Source organism: Osmia bicornis, chromosome 15 (assembly GCF_907164935.1).
Source record: "Osmia bicornis bicornis chromosome 15, iOsmBic2.1, whole genome shotgun sequence".
Taxonomy (NCBI): Eukaryota; Metazoa; Arthropoda; class Insecta; order Hymenoptera; family Megachilidae; genus Osmia; species Osmia bicornis.
This window is the reverse complement of record NC_060230.1, coordinates 1,286,613-1,307,522: the sequence shown is the minus strand read 5'-3', so window position 1 is coordinate 1,307,522 and position 20,910 is coordinate 1,286,613. Positions and strand designations below refer to the sequence as shown.

The 20,910-nt window shown below is 41.5% G+C and overlaps 2 protein-coding genes across 2 annotated transcripts; one reads left to right on the top strand and one right to left on the bottom strand.

The window, feature by feature from the left end:
* Nucleotides 1–37: 37 nt before the first annotated feature.
* LOC114872975 (zinc finger protein 2-like) lies at nucleotides 38–4,466 on the bottom strand. Its single transcript, XM_046288956.1, has 3 exons — nucleotides 2,142–4,466; nucleotides 1,912–2,071; nucleotides 38–1,861 (listed from the first exon to the last, which is right to left on the bottom strand). Exons 1-3 carry the CDS (start codon nucleotides 3,518–3,520, stop codon nucleotides 1,124–1,126), a joined length of 2,277 nt encoding a protein of 758 aa, XP_046144912.1. The 5' UTR covers nucleotides 3,521–4,466; the 3' UTR covers nucleotides 38–1,123.
* A 1,796-nt stretch (nucleotides 4,467–6,262) lies between these two features.
* LOC114872885 lies at nucleotides 6,263–20,892 on the top strand. The gene is made up of 21 exons (XM_046288845.1): nucleotides 6,263–6,406; nucleotides 6,486–6,599; nucleotides 6,808–6,901; nucleotides 6,957–7,071; nucleotides 7,177–7,412; nucleotides 7,489–8,331; nucleotides 8,402–9,128; nucleotides 9,205–9,525; nucleotides 10,518–10,877; nucleotides 11,337–11,509; nucleotides 11,600–11,645; nucleotides 11,781–12,551; nucleotides 12,730–13,169; nucleotides 13,247–13,421; nucleotides 13,493–14,619; nucleotides 14,708–15,058; nucleotides 15,748–15,934; nucleotides 17,134–17,379; nucleotides 18,859–19,179; nucleotides 19,263–19,541; nucleotides 19,610–20,892. Exons 17-21 carry the CDS (start codon nucleotides 15,918–15,920, stop codon nucleotides 19,800–19,802), a joined length of 1,056 nt encoding a protein of 351 aa, XP_046144801.1. The 5' UTR covers nucleotides 6,263–6,406; nucleotides 6,486–6,599; nucleotides 6,808–6,901; nucleotides 6,957–7,071; nucleotides 7,177–7,412; nucleotides 7,489–8,331; nucleotides 8,402–9,128; nucleotides 9,205–9,525; nucleotides 10,518–10,877; nucleotides 11,337–11,509; nucleotides 11,600–11,645; nucleotides 11,781–12,551; nucleotides 12,730–13,169; nucleotides 13,247–13,421; nucleotides 13,493–14,619; nucleotides 14,708–15,058; nucleotides 15,748–15,917; the 3' UTR covers nucleotides 19,803–20,892.
* Nucleotides 20,893–20,910: the final 18 nt, after the last annotated feature.

The window sequence follows — 20,910 nt, the reverse complement described above, 5'->3', positions numbered from 1 at the left end:
GCGTTTGTATTGCTCTGGAAAAAAAGTTGTATATATGTATATTTAAACTATGTAGGAAAGCTACCTTTATTACTTCTTTCATTTCTTTGCGCAATTCTATTAGCTATTACATATCTCTGACAAAACTATTACAAAAGTTCGGTATGTTGAATGATTTTGTGAAAACCAGCGAAACGCTTTTCGCATACATTATCACGGTATTATAAAGTAAAAAAGTCAAAGTCGAGAACGTAAAGTACGGAAGTTAAGAAATCGAAACGCTACATGATCATATATATATATATAAAAAAAAAAGAACAAAACGCTTTTAACGATTCGAAATGTATTCGAATCTTTAAATTTATAAGATTATTAATATCCATTTAATGGAATATAAACTTTGTAATATTTTTGCGCTCTTAATTTTCTAAAATTTGTTAAATTGCGCGAGTCGTATAACGTAAAAATACGTTTAAAAACACCATTTTTTTTCGGGCAGACTTATAATTTAAATGCTCCATAAATGCGCTAATGTCTGCCACCCTCTCCCTCTTTCTTGATGCATTCTACATATTCATTTTTAATAAATCACTCATACGATCAAACATTTCTCTCGACTTCCACCATACAAGCACAGCATGAAGGATAACAACAAAGCAGTAGTACATAAAAAACTTATTTTTGTTATGTTTGTTTATTCAATATGTATTTTCTTATAAAGTGATGTCCTACTAATTAAAAGTAAATGAAAAAAAAAAGAGAGAAAATATTTCACCAAACAATAGTTAATATATTCATTAAAATTCTTTATCTCGTTAAGGCAACTAATTTGTTTAGTTTCATTTTACATATCTAGAATAAATGATATATAAAGTATATGTAAAACACTAATATATGGTTATTTTTATTTCCTTGTTACAAGCCTTACATATTTAGAATATAATATGTATACTTTGTATGTATATATATAATATATATACTCTTGTAATAAAATTGATTATTTCGTATTCGATTCTAGAGATAATAAATATATCTAATGTGTAATGTTAGTACAAGAGAAGTGCGTGCAGAGGGTGGCAGCAGGGTGCGCATTTGGGAGTGCTATTGTTCCAGGGACTAACCAATCCCCACTTTCTATATCGTCTCACATAATAACATTCAACTGTACTGCTTTAGTGTCCACAGAGCACGCTTGTTGCTGTTGTTGTTGCTGCTGCTGCTGTTGTACTTGTTGCTGTACCTGTTGTTGAACTTGTTGTTGCACTTGTTGTATTGCCTGAAGTTGAATTGTTTTTGTATCTACAGTGCACGTTTGCTGCTGTTGCTGGGGCTGCTGCTGCTGTTGTTGCACTTGTTGCTGTTGCACTTGTTGTTGTTGCTGTTGCACTTGCTGCTGCTGCTGTTGCACTTGTTGCTGCTGTACCTGCTGTTGTTGTACCTGCTGCTGTTGCTGCTGTACTTGCTGCTGAACTTGTTGTTGCACTTGTTGTATTGCTTTTGTATCTACAGTGCAGGTTTGCTGCTGCTGCTGTTGTTGCTGCTGTTGCGCCTGTTGGGCAGCAGCTTGGGCAGCTTGCCTTTGTTGTTGCCGAAGTATACTCGGCGGTGGATCCATGTGTTGGCGTTGATGTAACAACAAATGGTTCTTCTGGTAGAAGGCTTTACCACATTTGTCACAAACGTGTGACTTTATGTGGCAACTGCCGTCCGTGTGACGCCGCTGATGCTGAGACAAACCATGTTTCTGTACAAAACCACGACCGCAATCAGGACAAATGTGTGGTTTCGGTTTCGGGGCCGTCCCTACCGGCGGTGATGTTTGCGTCGCACCATGCATGTGGCTAACTCCGGGGTTCCCAATGGGTCCGTTCATCTGCAAATCCTTCAATTGTATCATGCAAATCCCATATTTCAAGGTAATGCGATTAATACCTGATGAGTTCCCGTGGTGTTGGGCGTAAGGAAGTGTCCAGGAGTTTGTTGGAAGGCAGCGGCTAAGCCGCAAAGATCCGTAACTAGCGCACGATCACCAGAATGTAACCTTAAGTGCAATGTTAGAGCTTCTCGATTCGAGAAATCCAATCCACATTCCCTGTAACAATAAACGTACCATTAGTATACGATCGAAGATATGATTTCTTTAGTATAATATAAATAGGGACCTGCACATAAGAGATTTATCATCCGCCGTCATCTTATTATTGTGAATCTTTGAATGGGCAACCAGGTCCGTTTTCCGAGGAAATGCTTCTCCACAAACGGTACAGGCGAATGGAGTTTCTCCTGTATGTAAACGCATGTGTGCCAACAATGTTCTCTTTTGTAAAAATTCTTTACCACAAACAGTACACGAATGTGGAACCCTGCCGTGTAATCGACCATGATTCACTAACTCAAACTTCCTCTGGAAGGTAGCCCCACAATCTTGACAAACAAATGGATTTAAACTGCCATGGAAGCGCGAATGCATCGTGAGGTGATCCTTTTGCGAAAACGATTCTCCGCACTCTTCGCAAACGAAAGGTCTTTCTCCTGAATGAAATTTACTATGTGTCACTAGGTGACGTTTTAATGGAAATGCTCTTCCACACTCTTGACAAATAAATGGTCGATCTCTCGTATGTACACGGGTGTGTGTTACAAGGTGGTGTTTTAATGTAAAAGACTTTTTACATTCAAGGCATTGATAGGGTCTATCCGCGCTATGCAGAAGCAGGTGAGTATGAAGACAATGTTTGTGTGCAAAACTTTTGCCACAATGCACACAGACATGGGGTCGTTCTCCTGTATGAACTCTTGCGTGTGTTGTGAGGTGATGTTTAAGAAGAAACGACTTCCCACATTCTGAACAAGAATACGGTCGTTCCTTTGGTACACGAACCTGACTTCCCATATCTTGCTGTTTCACCTTTGTTTCAATTTGAGCGGTATTAACATGCGTTAAAACATGCCCAAAGTGAGCACTGGTATCCGTTTGGCTGGTTGCCACATTGTTTACATTTGCTTGATTCGAGGCAGCTGCTGCTCTTTTCATTAAAATTTCATTGCACTCTTCTGCGGTAAGCTGTAGCGGTCCGAGGGGTGTCATGAAATGCTTACTCATAGCATGCTTATCGGCCGTGGTAAAAACTAAAGTGTTCGAAAAAAGGGAAGGTGGAGGTGTAGGATGCGCCGCATCACAATTACAACCACCTTTATCACACGTTAATGAAAATACATCATGATGCTTTTTATTTCGAACGTGCGTACCATGTGTTTGATTATGAGCTCCAGCTGTATGGCCATGGTGGGTTGTCGGGGTCTGTTGACAAGTTTCATTCATAGTAAACATTGGTCTACGATGCGTGCTATTGGCAACTTTAGCGGGTTTAATGTCAACCTGTATCTTCTGACTGGATCCTTGGTCCTGATTATTGTTCACAGCGTAACTGATATTCGTATTAAGTTCACCCTGTGCGTTTTCTCGGGTTTCCGCACCAGGCCCCCCAAAGGACCAGGTATACCCAAATCCTGTGCCCATGTTGCCAGGAGTGGTGCACATGTTTGACAGAGGGGTAACGGAGGGGGTGGGCTGGCTGGACGCAGTACTTGTTGGCCCCTCCGTCTCTGTCAACGCATTGTCTGTACCACTTCTTTCCACTACAACAAATTGATCGGCGGGAAATATTTTGAGGGATTCTAAATAAACGTACCCGTCACACTCCAGTATCTTGGCCGTGGATTTCAAAATAAGAAATCATATCTGCCCGAAGCAGCTCCAAGGTACAATAATATTTAGGCTTGTTGTATTATCTAAAGGCTGTAACCAGAATTCATAAGATTTCCAAGTCAGTCAACACCGTGCGCTTTCTATCATGTGTGCGACATAAAGTGCAAATAAATGCACAGTGTGTTCCCAAGTGTTGTTTTGTTAGTGCTCAGGAACACACAATGTTTGGGAGGTGAGGCAAGAGTGCCTGAAGAATTAGAGCAGGCGGCAGAGGGGGCCTGTGCGCTGTAAACCAGCTTCCATAAATCTACAGCGGTTCTTGTATAGTTGCCACCGCGCCACCGCGCGTCAATGTAAAAGATACAGTGGTTGGTACACTGTTCTATGTATTAGAGTCTGTAAGTGATTCTTCGTTTCTGTCTTCGGGCCCGCGGCGTCCACGGGTCTTGAAAGGCAACCTCCACCTTCTTCTCACGGCACTCCCACACGCTCACTTACACTTCACCTTCTTTTCTCGTATTTCACACCACTGAACCTATACTTTGACGTGTATACACGAGCGGCCGATGGTCATTAATTTTACAAAATTGTATATTTTATTGTCCATACAAAATAGCCTCATATATCGGCCATTTTATTTGTAAACTACCAAAAAACAATGCTGCCAATGCACGCGCGGTTTTGGAGGGAGCATAGCTAGCTGGCAATAGCGTCATCGAGTACTTCCGTACTGGCAACACTGTACCGCCGACGCGTTTCTTCCACCATATTTAAATGTTCACAGGTTACGTTTTATTTCTCTTTCTTTTTTTTTAACAGTAGTTTTTTACTTATTCGTTTTTCAATATCACAACTATTTACATCCTTTTTTTCTAATGAAATTATTGTTTTCAGTCATACGAAACTTGCCGTCGGTTTCTACGAATACGTAGAAAAAAAATCACAGTTCCACTGTCATATGCGGTAACCTATAATTACAGGTTCCATGGTAATCAATTATTCCAGGATGCGAAGGGGTGAAACAGGTGTAGGGCGATTAAGTAGGATGTCAACAATAGCAATCCCTATACATATACTTTCCATATACATACTGTCATATCATGAAGTAGGTGTTATTGTTTCTATTACTTTTTTTTTTAATTATTGTAAATATCAAACTGCGTATAAATGCTCTACTGTATATTGCAAACTTTTTTTTTTTAATCATTTTATTATTATTATATACTTCATTTATTTAAAGTAGTATTTTAATATTTTCTTACGTAGCCATTGAGCGAAAAGGAAAGCGAGATGTTTTGCGCGGCGTTTTCAGTACGCGCGCAAAATATAGTTTCATAATCGATGGAGGGTTTCAATATCAACGGACGTACTTTCCCGCGAATGCGATCGCTTTCATCATTTATAGCCGATATCTGGCGAGTTATGAGACGTGGGGGCATCTAGGTGGCACGGGGACAGAAACACCGCTACCGCTCGGTTGGTCATCGTCGACGCAATAACGCGGACTCAGCAACTGATAAGCAATCCCGCACCGTTAATGGCTCGCGCTCACGACTTGGCAAAAAGCCAATGCGTGATGGTGAAATGAGAATCTTACAGTAACATCCATTCATTTTCTTTTCTCTCTTGAGGCCACCCTCTGTGCTGGACATATACGTCACATTAAACGCTATCTTTACAAACTTTTACTTATCTTCTCGGTTGAGCTACGCATCTTCAACATATCTATTTTCTTCCTCGCCTTCTTGGTTTCCGGTAATGAACGTCGACTACGTTGCTCTTCCTTTATTTTTCTCTTTTTCAAGGTAAAATTTAAAAATCAACCCTTTGACGTTAAGACACTTTTCTTTCAATTTTACTTATGACCTCTCTTTCTTTTTCCTTCTCTTTTAGAACTGATGCCTGTTGCAGCGAGTAGCGAGAATTTTTACGGACGATTTCCACGGATTATACTTGCCTGACAAGATGATTAAAAAGACTTGCACGCTCGCTTTAGGGATAGCGTGACCTCTTTTTGGCACAGTAAATCCCGCAGCTTCTTACTCGACCCTTTCAGAAAAAGGTTTGCTCACCCCCTTGGTTAACTGGTAAGCGCCTCGAGCTGTCTGCACGCGCACCTGCTGTGTATATCGCTCTAGCCGTTTCTTAACCACGCGACGACGACGACTTATGTCCTCTTGATAGATAACTTTGCGTGGCGGAGTTACACGTTACCGTCTTCGAATCACGATCAAGCTACGTACTGCAAAAGACGGAGAAGAAAATAAAAATTATGCCTATTTTGCTTACTCTCATGAATTTTCAGGGAAACTTTTGTATTCTACATCCGACGCGTATAGAAGAAGTCTCTACGATACATTCCTATGATAAATTTTCATCTACGTGCACAGCTTCGTCGAAGGATTTTCGTGTCGAGGCGGCAATTTGTAAGATGAATGCGTTGTTCCCGTAACCATCTGTTAAAGCATGTTTCGCCGTGTGATACGTTCGAATTCAACGATCTATGGTTACGGATCGCCAACGACGGGTAGTCTCCACCATACTCTCTCCTTCTCTCTTTTTTACGAGGAGGAGACAGCGTAGATGCAGGGTGGAGACCCGAATCCTGAAGCAGTGGACCGTGAATGCGATACCAGGCTTGCCGTGCCTCGGTATGGGGGTGGGTGCCGTCAAACAACCGTTCGTCGACTATTCCCCTCGTGGCACGGTATCGTGCAGGTCAGTTGCAATTTTTCTGTCTATCAATTACCTCGATACACTCCGTCGTCTTGTAAATGTTCATGGGCGTTTGTAACAGGTATCCGGTTGCAACTTTAATTAATTCTCCATTGGATCGAAATGATTGCAACAGCTATCATTTTGTACAGAGCTTCCCATCACAGCCAGGCTTCCTATAACAGCCTCCACAAAGGTATCAAAGGAACACTGTAGTCTATCAAGAATCAATTGATCACTCACGGTTACTTCTATAACCAGAAACAATCTTACAATGCCTCTTTTAGAATCCTTATTCAGGTAGAAAGCAATAAAATAGGAAAGAAAGTTATTGTACATTGTATATCGTTTGCTTGTGGTTGCATAACAGAATAATCTACAGTTTAAATATTTACTCGTAATAGAATACGATGCGATTACGAGCAAGCATTTATAAACAAGTCGCGTAACGCCGCCGCTTTGAACAGAAAGATACACGTTATGTATTGTTTAAAGAAGGTAAGACGTCGCTGATTACAAAGAGTTCATTCACACTTGCGTTCACCCTTTACAGGAAGTCCTATTGTTTTTCAAAGGAAAAATTGGAGGAAGCCTCGGCAGGTACGTTGCAGTGTGAATGAAGCTTTAGAAATCCATCTAACGCAAGATCGTGCCTCTTATCCGTACAGGTAAGACTAGCGTGCGTCAAGTTGTATGTCAGTTCCCATTCAAAGACACAGGGACCTGTCTCCGTTGAACCGGTAGAGCAAGGTAATCATTACACGTGGTTGCAGACTATCAGCGGTGCCTTTTTATCCTTGGCTTAATTAAAAGATGATTACCTAATGACGGTCATCGATACTCACAGCCGCTAACGAGCCACGCTGTCGCCGTTCGACATCTATATAGCGAGCTATAATTTGAAGATTTCTATCTAAAGGCCCGCACCGTTCCTGGCTATGGGATTTCTTGAAAATGAGCGCATCGGGTATGCGTGTTCGAGGGCTGAAACCTTCCAAGCAATTAGCTGGTCCGCATTCCTAGCCTAATTCCTTTGATTTATAAAATCACTCAATTTTCTTCATTTAATATTTTTTTTTTTTTAGTTACGGAAGAAAAAAACTGGCCAACTAGCGAGACGACAGGACGATGGGGTTGCATCTGAAGCGTAACATTAAAAAAAGTATGATCCCTGACGAAAGGGCGAAATGTTTTCTCGTCCGTATATCGCGATCAGCCGTTTCCACGCGATAGATCACGAGTCACGTGCCGCTAGCTCCAGGCCGGCTCATCGATCACGATTAGTCCTAGGACCTGCCAGAAGTTCATCGATTTTCGAGCCACCCCGAAAATCAACTCGCGTTCAACGACAATTCATCCGTTTATCGCCGGAGAGAATGGTGCATCCTGGTTCGCTAATGTCCTACACGAAAAAATGAAAAAAAATGACAGTTGAAAAATCATCCTGGTTCAAGGAACGGAGCTGATTTTTCGACAACTTTTTATAAGAAAAATTGCAAATGACGACAAGCGCTAGACTCCACGTTGGATTCTTTGGAAGAGCAATGGAAACGAATACAATCGTTTGATCTTCAATCCGTGTCTTCGATTCGTGGATGCAACGCATATTTGAGTTCCCAAAAGGCCGATGCAATAACATCGAAACGAATACACACGGAACATTCTTTGTTCCCCCTTCGTATAAAATTCTCGTTGTCCCCGGGGTTACTTTGGCGAACAGTTCGTCGTTCACTTTGGGATCTATACACTTGGGAGTTTCGCGTTATGTTTTCGATCCTCGCCCAACGGAAGCGTCGGCTTCCTTTTGATCCATCGCACGCCAAGCGCTCCAGCTTTTAAGCTCGTAAAAGTGACGAGCAGATGGTTATACGATAACGATAATTCGACGCAGTGGGCCTTTCGCGCGTGCATACCAAAACATAAATCTTGTACATCATTTTTATTTAATAACATTATATTGTTAGAGGTTTTATTATTAATATATGGTTTGATTTTCAGAATTGAAAATTATCAGATAATAAGGAGAAAGCTTTAAATTGCTTCCTGGATCAATCAAACGCATTAAACAGTACACTTGGAAGAGGAGATTTTCTTGAAAACCGTTACAAACGGTCAATTGTGTTTAAGGCTGAAACAGTTGACCGTTCAACGTGAAAGTAACAGAGGTCCCAGAACGGAGAGCAGCGTAGACTTCCCTTCGAATCGATCGAGAATTAATCCGACTAGCTATCGCGTCTCGCAAACGTCACTCTATTGTCTCATTGTCCATTGGAGTGAGAGATAGCCGAAGGAGCAGCGGAGAAGGAGAGATGACTTTCCTTCGTTCCTATCTTGCCTCCTTTTCAGATCGTCTCGATCCTATTGGTGGCCAGGGGGATTCTCTTCTTCTATGGCCAACTAATGCCACCAGACGAAAAGAATCGAGGCTATGACCTGTATCCAGACTCAATTCCTCGATCGCTTTTCTTTTCTTTTCTATTATTTATTCGTTCGCTCTATTAATTAAAACGCGAACGATTTATTTCTTTAGTTTGATAATCGTCAACTTGTAACTACCTGCTGCATCTGATTCTGTTTCTTTTTCTATACAGGGTGTTTTGTTTTGTTTCAATATCCCACCTCGTTTGATAAAAAATTCTGCTTCTTTTAAACACCCTGGGCCACCGCGGTGACCTACTTGTCAAAGAACCTGTGAAGATAGTAACACTTTGACGACCCGTGTCAGGTACTCGTGATTCTCAAGCTTGAATATAATTGATCAATAATCTCTTGGTATTTATACTATGCTTTTCTGTTTGCAGGTGAAAGATAACCGCGATTTTCCCCTAAAGTCTACGTTATTAGTTCTTGATCGAGTCGATGGAGTCGTTATCGGTGGGGCATTAAGAGGACAAAGAACAGAGCACAGATATATCGCGTCTCGTTGCCGATGATCAGGGTACACGTAAGAGATTCCTCGGGTGTATCTGCTTTACTGAAAAAGGGCGTCATGCATGGCTCGCACCAGGGTGTCATCTGCACCCTCTACTACCAGCCCTTGTCGACGATCTTCACGGTCAATATAACGGACGTCGTAAAATCAATTAGCGGCGAATTGTGCCGCAGCCCGGATCGTGTACAACGTAAAGTTTCCTTTTTTCTTTTTCTCTCTATGATCTTCCTCGATCATCGGTTTGTGATACTTTTCTCGCCCGGTATCATGTAAAATAGAAGTACCGCTTTACTCTTTCAGAACGAACAAAGAAATTAAAAGCGTGATATTGGTCCACTTGAAAGTTTCCCATAAGTTGTATTCAAGTCGCCTCAACAATGGTTCGCCTTTTCAAAGGATCAACTGCCCTCCCTCTGTAGTCCGTTTGAGCGTGCAGTAAATATTATCAGGTAGACACCAGGACGGATGTTTTAGTGAATTGATGAGATTGCCAGTTCATTTCTTCGCCTTTATTCCACGAAGCCAACCACCCTCGCATCGGGATGCGCTGACAAATCTTTCGCCCCGATGCCGTAACCGATCGAACAAATTCCCCGTGACGGAGCAACGCATTGTGCGTGTTTACAAGCTAAGCGATTTTCACGAAAATCGAATCCTGAGAATACTTGGAATCTTGAATGAGAAAAAATAGGAGGTTTCCTAAACATTTAATAAGTTGAAACTCTACCGAAGAATTTTCAATTTTTAATCTAAGCTATCGCTATTTAAAATAGTATAGAATTGTGCAAGCTTCTGAAGAGAAATAGTCTGTTGAAGTTTGACAGGGCTTTGTGCGAGTGTCACCCGTTACAACGCAACGGGTTCCTTTGGTTAAGAGCCGGTAAAAGTCGAAATGAAGGAAGTTCTCCTCTGAATTCTATTTCCTTCGTTGAGCGGTTTGCACCTTGCCTATCTGTTCTTTCTTACTTTTTCCACCTCGCCTTTTACCGCCCAGAAAATGCAACCATCCTCGGCGATGAATTAAGTCATTTTCACTTATAATTACTACCTGTGTGACGTGAAATTGTTTCGGCTTAAAAGAAGTTAATTTATGAGAAACTTATTTTCTAATTTGACCTACTTATGTGAGACATTCTGTATAGATGAATAGATGATTTTGATTTAACTTTTTACTTTTATCAGGATCGATCCACGATGCATGATTCGTCGAAGAGGAGAAGCATGCATCATCCAGAAATTTCATCCCCCTACGAGGAGAGTTACGTGGAAGGAAAGAAAAGGTTCCTCTACTTCTACCTACAACTTTCAGCCTACAATTCGGTGGCTAGGAACGAGCTTACACCCTTTCGCGCGGTCGGCTCAACCACTCGTGGCCCGACCAACCTCTACCGAGTGCCAAGTGTGGCGGGAATTATGCAATTATTGCATTGCGCCCGACAATTGTCGCGGAAAACGGCGGCTGCCTGAATGGCCTGAGTGTCTCGGGGAAAGGGGGAGGGCGAGAAGCAGGGATTTCCTCGTCGATTTACTACCGTGTACCTCGTACGTTTCGTTCCCCGTTTAATTCATCCCTCGAAAACCGATTCTGAAGACGAAGAATCGCGTCTGAACGCGGTCGTAACAAGTTCTTCGCAATGAATACTTATGAAAGGATGTTTAACCACTCAACTTTTTCTTTTAATTCTAAATCGTTTAGAGCTATAGAATTTTTTGATTATAGCAACGAAAGAGAATAGGAAAATTGACTTTCTAAGATTGTACTTTAAATTCAAATGAAAATCTAAAATGCTGAGTTGAATCTAAGATGGAGGATTTTTGCATGTTGCTGTAAATCAGGAATCCTTTCCATTTCAGTATGCGTCTTTGAAGATTCTCCAGGAGAAAGTCTCGCATCTCGTGCCATCGATTAATCAATCAAATTGACGCGTTGCGTGAATGCTTAGAATTTAAGATAAATAGTTAAACATTCTTCAACAATTGAAGAGTACATCTCTGTTTTAGGTGGAGAGTTCGTAGAAGTTTGATCCATAAAAAAAGGAATCGAGTCTGCCACTGTTAATAAAGATGCCAATCTATGCTTTCTGATGAATGCGGGTATAATATAGATTAGCCGAACAAATATACAGACCCAGCTGAACGTGGCCATTTAGACCATTCTTACTTGCTTCTTAATGGTATCCTATATTTGCACGCACAGATTTTGCGTTCGAACAATGCCTTCATTATATAATCCGTTTTGAATAACTTACTGTTCTGATTTTTAGAACTGGAGTGTTCGATAAGGTCTGGTAAACGGATAAGAAAATGAAAGTACATATATTGATCTTGATAAAAGATTAATTCTATCAATAAGTTTCTATTACGATAAAGCTGTTACTTTATCTAGTTTTCTTTACTATAGAAAAAGGATGATTACTGTCATTAATAATCAAAAACTTGTTACAGAGTCCAATTAAGAGCCACTGATTTATGAACTTCTGATTTGAATATATAAGCCTGGACAAGCAGTCACAATATTCAACTGTCGATATTGGATACCTGAAATTTAATTACCCCTCAAGAAAATAAACGATGAAGAAGTTCATATGCAGCTGGGTCGATTGAAAATCATGGGATCTATAAATTTTATGGTTGGATGAGGAACTCTTTTTCTAAAGACCCTTCTTCATTCTCATTACCTCTTTGAAACTGATGATGATGACGATTGAAATAGTTACATAAATAATAGCGTGCATATATTTAACCAGGAAGCCGTCCGCAAAGGGCTAAAAAGTCTATTCGAAAAAGAAGAATGTCTACGTGAATACGAAGCAGCCAGAATGACCATGCCAGGAACTATAACAACGAGACGATTCGCAAATAAAGTGGACCTGAACGAAATCTGCAAACACGAGCGAGGCAAACGGGTCGCTCCATTAATATTCCTGCAGCAGGATTCGAGCAAGGAACGTACGGTTCGTCGAGTCTATCTCTCTCTCTCTCTTTGGTCGAAGCTATAAAAATTAATTAGCTCTTGAAAGGAGAGGTCGACCGGTGTCTAGAAGCTTGTACGAGTGAGAGACCAACCTCAGGCGACGAGTAGAAATAATCATGGACCGAATCGAGCGGAGGTTCCAGTTAGCTGCCTCTTGTCATGGATCTTCCAATGGATGATAGATACCGTACCCTTCGAACTGCTTTCGATGCACAACCTTCCCTCCCGGACGTTGCTACAAGGTATAATTAGTCATCGATTCGTTGCCTCGTCGATGATTGCTGGACTAGATCCTGGGAACGATTTGTTGAACCATCCTGTTCCTTGCTCGATGGAATCGATTATGATCCTTGATTGTATGGATATACTCAATATTTTCTCGTATAAAAATTTCAAACCAAGACATCTTTATTGTTCCAGGAAAACTGTAGCAATCCAGTTCGATTCGAAAATGAAAGAGGAGCCTCTCTGATTCGAAGCAGTATTATACAGGACGAAGGGAAATTCGATTATGGCCAGTATCCACAAATTGCCTTCTAGTTAGCCGGAGTATCTTGCGGTCGAACTATCGCGAGATAATTACACTTCAGCCGCTATAATAGCAAGTTAGTTATAGACCCGGGGATCTTGGTCGGGAACTACGAGACGGTTGATCGAGCACATTCACGCCGAGCACCAGCCAAGTCCTAATGTCACCGTTTTCTTCTGGTAAAGGCAAACTTTGCCTCGTCGAATGTTTGAGGAAGCCCGTGTCATCGGAGCTAATGTTAAACCTGCTTCTGCTGCTTCTTTATTTGTCTTTCCATGGATCCTTCTTCTCGGCTAAGTTATTTTGAAAGCTTGGGCTACATCGATTAAAGGTAACTCGATGGCTGTGTATTACAAAAACTTGTGATTGAATTGATTTTTAAATGAATTCTTGCACTGTTTGTAAAAGGTAATAGATACTTCTTCCAAAGTTTCCCAAGATTTGAAAGGTGTCTGCAAAAGTTAACCCAGTGAAGGTTCGGGTTGTGTGCACTGGCGTCCAGCACGAGAGCTCTTCACCATCGGAACAATAAAACCATTCGTGAGAGAGTGAAACACCTCTGGAAACCGTTCTTCAGGTCCAGGTAAGTTTGTCCAGTTGAACGTTGAAAAATCTCTCACAACGATCCAACTAATTTTAGTATTTCATTTGCAGGAATACAGTTTGAAAATGATAAAAAGGTCACCTGTTAAGAATGGTTATAAAACAAAAGGTAACCAACGGCGCCTGAAAAGAGGCAGCAATAAAAGATGAATGACTACCCCATCGTAAACACTCGAAGGAGCTTATAACTCAGGTGGAGGGACTCACAAGCGAAACGCATTAATAGCACCGAAAGGTGGGGGAGAAAAAGGAAAAGGGGTACCAGCTAGTCGGACGATTTGAAGATTTATGCTCATCCATCGGCAGGTCTTGAGTGGCTCCTCGAGGAACGAGATCACCCGCCACGGAAATTAATTGGCGGGACGAAGAAGTGGCAGTGAAAAGCCGTCACTGGTTTCCACCCATTGTACTCCTTGTGGTTATGACTCGCTGGTGCCGTAGGACAGGCTCGAGAAAGAGAAAAAAAGAGAAAGAGAGGGACTTGGTCGAGGTGAGAGTCCGTAAGTGAGTAGGTAGTTCTTGGGGCACTCGATTGTTCGACCCTCGAGGGGGTTCGTAGACGAAACCACCGTCTCTGTATGCACGTTTCTGAGTGCTATAAAGAAGTTCTGAACGAAAGTCATCCCCCTACTGATGCCAAACTGCCTCGTAAAATTCGTTTCGCAACCGTGCCTGCTTCTGTTTCGGCATCCTTTGAACGAAGATCACGATTGGAAACCTGAGGAAGATGATTTTTTTAAGCAATCTTTTTTAACACCTTTCGTGTGTTATATAAGTAAGAAAGCGTAGAATTTCTATCCAAAGTCTAGCCGGTGGAAAAAAATTGAAAAGCCGCGCTAATTCACTCGACAATGCCTCCGCTGCACGTTGGAACGAAAGTTTATCACGGGACTCTCGCGAGAAACGACCTTTGGCTGGTCGCCAATCGCGGCACGATCTTCCGGGGGCTCATGGCCAATGACGAGGACCACTCTTGTCGCACGGACTTGCATAATTTATTATCGACGAACTTTTCGCCGATTTCAAACGTCGAATGCCTGCGCTCGGTAACGAAAAATTCGCAGACTGGCCGACGATTAAACGCTGACCTTGCTAGTTCCGTTTGCTTACGTAGAGCGTCATTCGATCATCGGACGATTCTTCAACCTGTCATTGCACTTGACTCAGTCGAATTTATGGTACGTCAGATAAAATTTTAATATCAGGTGATCATGATTGAATAATTCTTTAATGAAATTATTTCCTTAATGAAATTCCTTTTTTTAGATTTTAAGATCTTAAGCAATTCAAGTAATTCAATTCGGCGATCACGTTATCAGTAATCCACACCGATCCACCAGGTTCGTCGTGGTAGCAATAGTTCGCGGACCATTCGCGATCCGCGAGATGGAAGAGAGACGAGGGTACCGTGGTTGTTCGCCCTCGAAACGAGACGTTGGTGACGCACAGTGATGGATGCACCGGCATTTACCAAAGTCGTTCGCGACTCTCGCTCGAGTCGCCTAGACGATAGAAGGATCAGGGTGTAAAAAAACAGCGAGGGAGGAAGGACAAAAGAAAGAGAAACGCGAGGGAGGCGGAGGCGAGATCCAAAGACGACCAGAGGGGAAGAGAAAGGTAAAAAGGAAAAAAAAAGAAAAAGGAAGGGAAAGAGAGGTGCGCGCGGAATTCAGAAGCAGAAAAAGGGATGAGAAAAAGGGAAAGATAGAGAGAAAGAGGTGAAAGAGAGAAAGAGAGAAATGGAGAGAGAAAGTAAGGATTAGATCTCAGGGTGAGTGGGTAGGATTGGATTTGGCAGAGGCGGCTCTGTTGGTGGTAGAAGGTGCTGGAGGTAGAAGGAGGAGGAAAGGGGAGGCAAGAGACTTTGGTTGGTGTCCGAATGGTGGTGGTGGGGTTGCAGATGGGAAACGCACCGACGAAGGGAGAGCGCCAGAGAAGGAGACGTAAAGTGACAGAATAGGTGGTGGTGTAGGTGAACTGGACAACCACCAGAACCTCTCTCTTTCTCTCTCTCTATCTCTGCCAGTATTTAAGGGAGAGTCGCGAGCGTAGCGCGCCAGTTACTACGGCCGATTGCCTCCACGAGGTGTTCATGATACACCGGTAGGAGACAACGTGTAGAGAGTCCGAAAGAAAGGGCGCGAAAGAGACCGTCTTCACCCACGTGGCTTGTTTCCTCGCAAATTTTCCTACGTATCCTCTCTTTTCTCCCCTTATTTTCATCGTGTTCCTCTCTCTAATATCGAGTAGAATCAGTGTTCCTTGGAACCGGAAGTTCAACTCTGACCAGACGTTTAATATTGCAGAGGGTAAAAAGTGGTACTCGATAGGAAGTGTTAAGAGGAACCGTGATTCATTGAACATGAACGAATGTGCATTTTTTGAAGAGTTGAGTCACGGTTCACGGAAGTGCACGATTTATGGAAGAGTTTGAACGCTCAGGATTTTTTGGATCATTCGTTGCTGAACCGTGCAGATGAGGGTGCTACAAAGGTACGAAGAGATTGAGACGAATTCGTTTTTAAAACGACGTGGCAGATTTTCATTTTCGTATTTCGATTGAGTTATAGATGAATCATCTGCGGCTAGGTGTTTATCATTTTATTTTTTGAGTAGACTTTCTCTCGGTAAGATGTTAAAAATTTGATAAGACTAGAGTTTTACCGTAGAAACCAAAGAGCGCGTGTATGTAATTCGTTTCCGTTTTTATCATGAAAGAATGAATATGCCGTTTATGAGCGATTAGGTTTACAGAAAAAGTAGGATCGCCAAAGATTCAGTTGCAAAAAAATACGATACCGATACGTGCTGCTGTTATCTTTTTATTCTCTTGAATTACACGAGCAACGGTGATAACGCTTTTGCGAGGAACTGCATGAAAACTAATCATTGTGACGTTCCGATTAAAAGCCGGTAAAAAGATTCATCTTTATTAACCGAAATCATTTTAAACGAAACAAAAATAATGTTAATTAAAAACTTATAAAATTAAGCTGTAATTCATATAAAAAAGAGAAACGTTGAATATCATACGAATTATGAAACAGCAAATTTTTAAATATCGATTCTTAGAATTTGTTAATAATCTACATTATCGTGTATGATAATGATAATTTCTTGTTTCTTTTTCTTATTTGCGGCTTTTTCGAAAAATACCAAACAGTTTTTTAATTCAACTTGTTTTTATAGATATCAAACGTGTTAATTACGTAAGAGTTATCCAGGGATACGATTTCTTTTTATCTTCGCGATGAAAAGAAAATGATTAAACGTCCGATGGCCAAATGCCAAACAGTTCTCTGTAAGCGACGAGGATCGAGGCGGGTGGTATCGGCGTACGGTGTATGTCAAAGACACGACACTTTAATTTCTTTAAATCGCGACAGAATACCGGAAACTGATAGCTGGTTACATCGTTCTTCCGTTTGACGAGGTTGCTTTACGACGAACCATCAGTTAAATCCGATAACAAATACGTGAAATTGTTTTAGACGAAAAAGCCACTATATTAATAATCCTTTGATTAATAATTAATCTATAACTCAATCTCTTCTCAATTTTTAATTAAAATTAAAGTAGAAAGTGATAGGTAAAAAGAGAATGTGAACTTGAAATTCTTCAGATAGTTAAAAATAAAGTAAAATTCAGTTTGTTAGTCAAATACCAAGCAGATGAATATCATGTATGTCCAGAGAAAGAAGACGAATCGTTTGGATCCGGTACTCGATGCTGCTGGCATTAGGGTTGCTCCTGGTGCTGTCGGATGCCAGAGCTCTTCATCAACAATCGAACGTCCTCCAGTTCTCAAACTCCTCCTTAGAAATCAGCAGGACCTCTAATCGTGGCATCTCGGTCACCAGGATCTTAAAGGACGGTGAACTCGAACGGATCGTTCGTTTTCCGGGAATCTGCGCCAAGGAAACCATCGTCGATTGGGGGTAAAAGATCAGCGGTGCTTCTTGAAATTATTTTTCTCATCATTTAATTACTCTCTACTCTCTACTTCTATTATTCCCTCCACCTTTAGTTTCTACCTAATCACCTATCAGACCCATACAACAGGCGTGTCCCTTGATTAACCAGAAGAATGGAAGTTTATCTAAACGAAGTTTAAACGGGGTCAGGAAGATTCTTCGATGGAAATTATTCATCTGCCAAGTGTTTTTTCACCGACGGACAACAGCATGGCCCTATCCCCTTTGTTAGAATAACATTTTCTCGGCTGGAAGTAAATCTCTGGATGCATCCCTACCAACCCTCCGATGGAAGCGGAGGAGGAGGAGCAAGAGGATGCGCTTGTGGTCTGGGTGTTAGCGAACGGGAAAACAATGCTGCCTTTCTCGAGCATTGCCAATACTCGTGGGAGCTGCTGCGTATGCATTTAACATCGGTTACCTCTTTCAAACGATGTCGTTTCACCAGGAACGTATCACTGATACAGCCCATCCGTTTGCCGCCCACGATGGACGCGTCCTTGTCAAGCCGCGGGATGTTCATAGAATTACAGCGACACGCTAAATCGAGTCACTGGACTATCTTTTAAAAAGAGAAAGGTCGCTTCGAGACCTGGAATCCACTTTTAGTTATTGACGCTTTATGTTAAAATGTCGAGTATTCGTTTACAGTATTGTAATATAACATCTGATATTTTGCAAGAGATTCAAATCATCGTTGTCTCGTTAAATTTCCGGATCGAAGAAGAATTTATCGTGTTCAGCCGTGGACAGTGACCGCTAAGCCAAGCAAGGACTTAAGCCGAAAAGCGGCAAGTTAAGTAAGCAAGGATTAGGCGCTTGCTGGCAGGAGCAGCACTGTGTCCTGGAACGAGAGCCTGTTCCTGTCCATGGACCAGTAGTTGTAACTCATCTGCGGATGCTCTCACGAGGATACCAGGCTATTCCACGACCGCGAAACGTCACCTTGCACTTAAATCGGTGAAAGCTCTTCGGCTGTTACGAGAAAAGCGCGGCTTGCGTGTTCTCATGATTTCGATCCGATCAATTTTTCATCGGCGATGCCTCGTTGAGCTTCCGAACGAACCATCCTTTTTTCCCCTCTCTCTTCATCGATTTTATCATCTATAAATAATGTATCTCGATTGTAGGAGAATTAATATTTAAAGAATTAATTTTCTCACGTATGAAACTTCTATCCATCGATAACTTTCGAAGAACATGACGCACGAAGATGTTTATCGACGCGTCGAAAATAAGGCGGGGGAGCATCGATCATAAGTGCACGTTAATCAGGAGCAACCCGTGCATAACTAATCTACCGTGTATTTCTCCCTCGATCTCCTGCACCCTTTCGGACTTTCTCTTCCCTCTTCCAAATCAAAGTCCACTCTTTTATTTTCTCATCGTGCGATTGATTGGCCCTGAAACTTAAATTTTCTGTTTTATATGTGTTCCTGATAGAGGCACGGATGTGGCGTTAAGGCAAGTCTGGCTGCAGGAGACAGGCAGAAGATTGCAACTGATATACGAGGCTGGTGGTTTGACCGATTGTCTCGATGAAAAGCTTGAAGACGACGATGACCAGGAATCCTGCTCGTCGAGTGTGTACTCCGATGACTACGACGATGATACGTCCGTTGAGATGTTCGATGTAGACGAGGAGAATCCTTCCAGGATCCCGCATAGTCTCTCCTGGCTATCCTCCACGTCTGAACTACGTCATCGGTGCTCGCATGTGAGGATCAGGACGAGGAATCAACTCATTGCTCAGCACCGTCGCAGGTATCTTCTGTAAAAGGGATAATAGATATATTATAATAAGATCAATTTCCACCCACTAAAGAAACCGATCTTCTTCTCTGCAGGAAGTTTGTGAAGCTGTTGAATGGAACAACCAGCAACCACAGACAGAGAAGGGGCAAGAGTCGTTCACGAAGAGATCTGCTGATGATCCCAGGGACGCAATGGTGCGGACGTGGTCATCGTGCCACGAAATACACGAATCTAGGAGGTTTCGGCAGAGCAGATGCCTGCTGTCGTAGACACGACACTGCGTGCCCTTTCTTCATACCAGCTTTCGAAACGCGTTACGGTCTCTTCAATTGGGGTATCTCCAGCATGATGCACTGTGCCTGCGATGAACGGTAGATTGAAAGAAAATTGAAGGAAGAAAGGTATCATAAACATACCGACCCTGTTTCTATCTTTACAGATTTCGAACGTGTCTAAAGATGGCTGGTACGTCATCGGCTAATTTCATCGGTAAAATCTTCTTCGACGTGTTGAAGACAAAGTGCTTCATCCTGAAGCCGCAGAAGACGTGCACAAAATGGTCCTGGATGGGTAAATGCCAGCATCACGAGTATAGAAAACAGGCTCACATTCGCGACAATGTTCCTTATTAACGCGTTGCCTGCTACGCTAGATTCGCCGAAAATCGTTCCAAGGAGTAATTTTATTTTGAAAAGCTCCAGTCTATTTACTGTAACTAGTTCTATCTAATGGACGTACTTTCAAATATTTAGAAAAGTTATTTATATTGTATTTGGGTAAGATCATTTCCCATCAAATGGGTGATAGATCCCTGTGGAAATTCATGCGTATGGCAGTCAACGTGCTACTAAACCGTGAAGAACTGTAACGAGATAGCCGAATATCCTTCTTCTAGAGATGTCAATACCAATTCTCAGGGATGTAATAGTTTATCGAAGACGAAACGATCATCCTGCTGCATCGTCTGATCCCACGAATGACAATACATAAATCATGAAAAGACAACTTCGTAATCGTTAGAGTAGAATGTTAATTCGATTTCATTTTATTCATCAGTCGTAAGAGTTCTCATAGATTCATCTTTGTACGATTCTAATCTATAGTACATTGATAAGATATTAAAGGAAATACAATGAAATCGTTCGAAATAGACAGGGTATAATTTCTATTATATATAAATACGCTAATTGTGTAGTCATCGTCCTAAAAGATGCCAAATAAATTATTCTGTAGATAAATTATGGTGAAATTTGTACATATCGAGTAGTTATAATTTTTCAAGCATGAGAAAATTAGACAGGATCAACGCTAGCTTAGTTGAACCAAGGGTAATCGTTAAGAAATGAACACGAGACAATTTTTCGTCTAGAAACTGTACGTGATTTATCGTTCATTTTTACTCAAATTTATTTCATGCTAACTGTGTTCGTCCACGTATTCGGTATGTTTGTATTTATGTATGAATGAGGTACATTCTTAGAATATGTAAAATGCTGGTGACTAAGTAGATAAGATATTGTAACAAAATCATATGGCTGAAACGTGATATTTCAGAAACTTATGGATAGATACAAAACAATATCTTAAAAAATATCATAACTCGTATATTATCGTAGTAAGTTTGTTTGTACGTATTATTGCATTATAAACTTATGTGTACATTGTATAAATGGAAATAACACACGCACACAATTTGCAAACTATCAAAAAACTAACTAATAGGTTTATCATTGTAAATAT

Bases quoted from the DNA above. Each gene is read 5' to 3' on its own strand.
- LOC114872975 (XM_046288956.1), bottom strand. From the start codon at position 3,520: ATGTGCACCACTCCTGGCAACATGGGCACAGGATTTGGGTATACCTGG. The intron at 2,072-2,141 runs GTCCCTATTTAT...TTATTGTTACAG, and splicing joins GATAAATCTCTTATGTGCAG to GGAATGTGGATTGGATTTCT. The intron at 1,862-1,911 runs GTATTAATCGCA...ATACAATTGAAG, and splicing joins ACACCACGGGAACTCATCAG to GATTTGCAGATGAACGGACC.
- LOC114872885 (XM_046288845.1), top strand. The intron at 17,380-18,858 runs GTAAAAGATCAG...TGTTCCTGATAG, and splicing joins GAAACCATCGTCGATTGGGG to AGGCACGGATGTGGCGTTAA. The intron at 19,542-19,609 runs GTAGATTGAAAG...CTATCTTTACAG, and splicing joins CACTGTGCCTGCGATGAACG to ATTTCGAACGTGTCTAAAGA.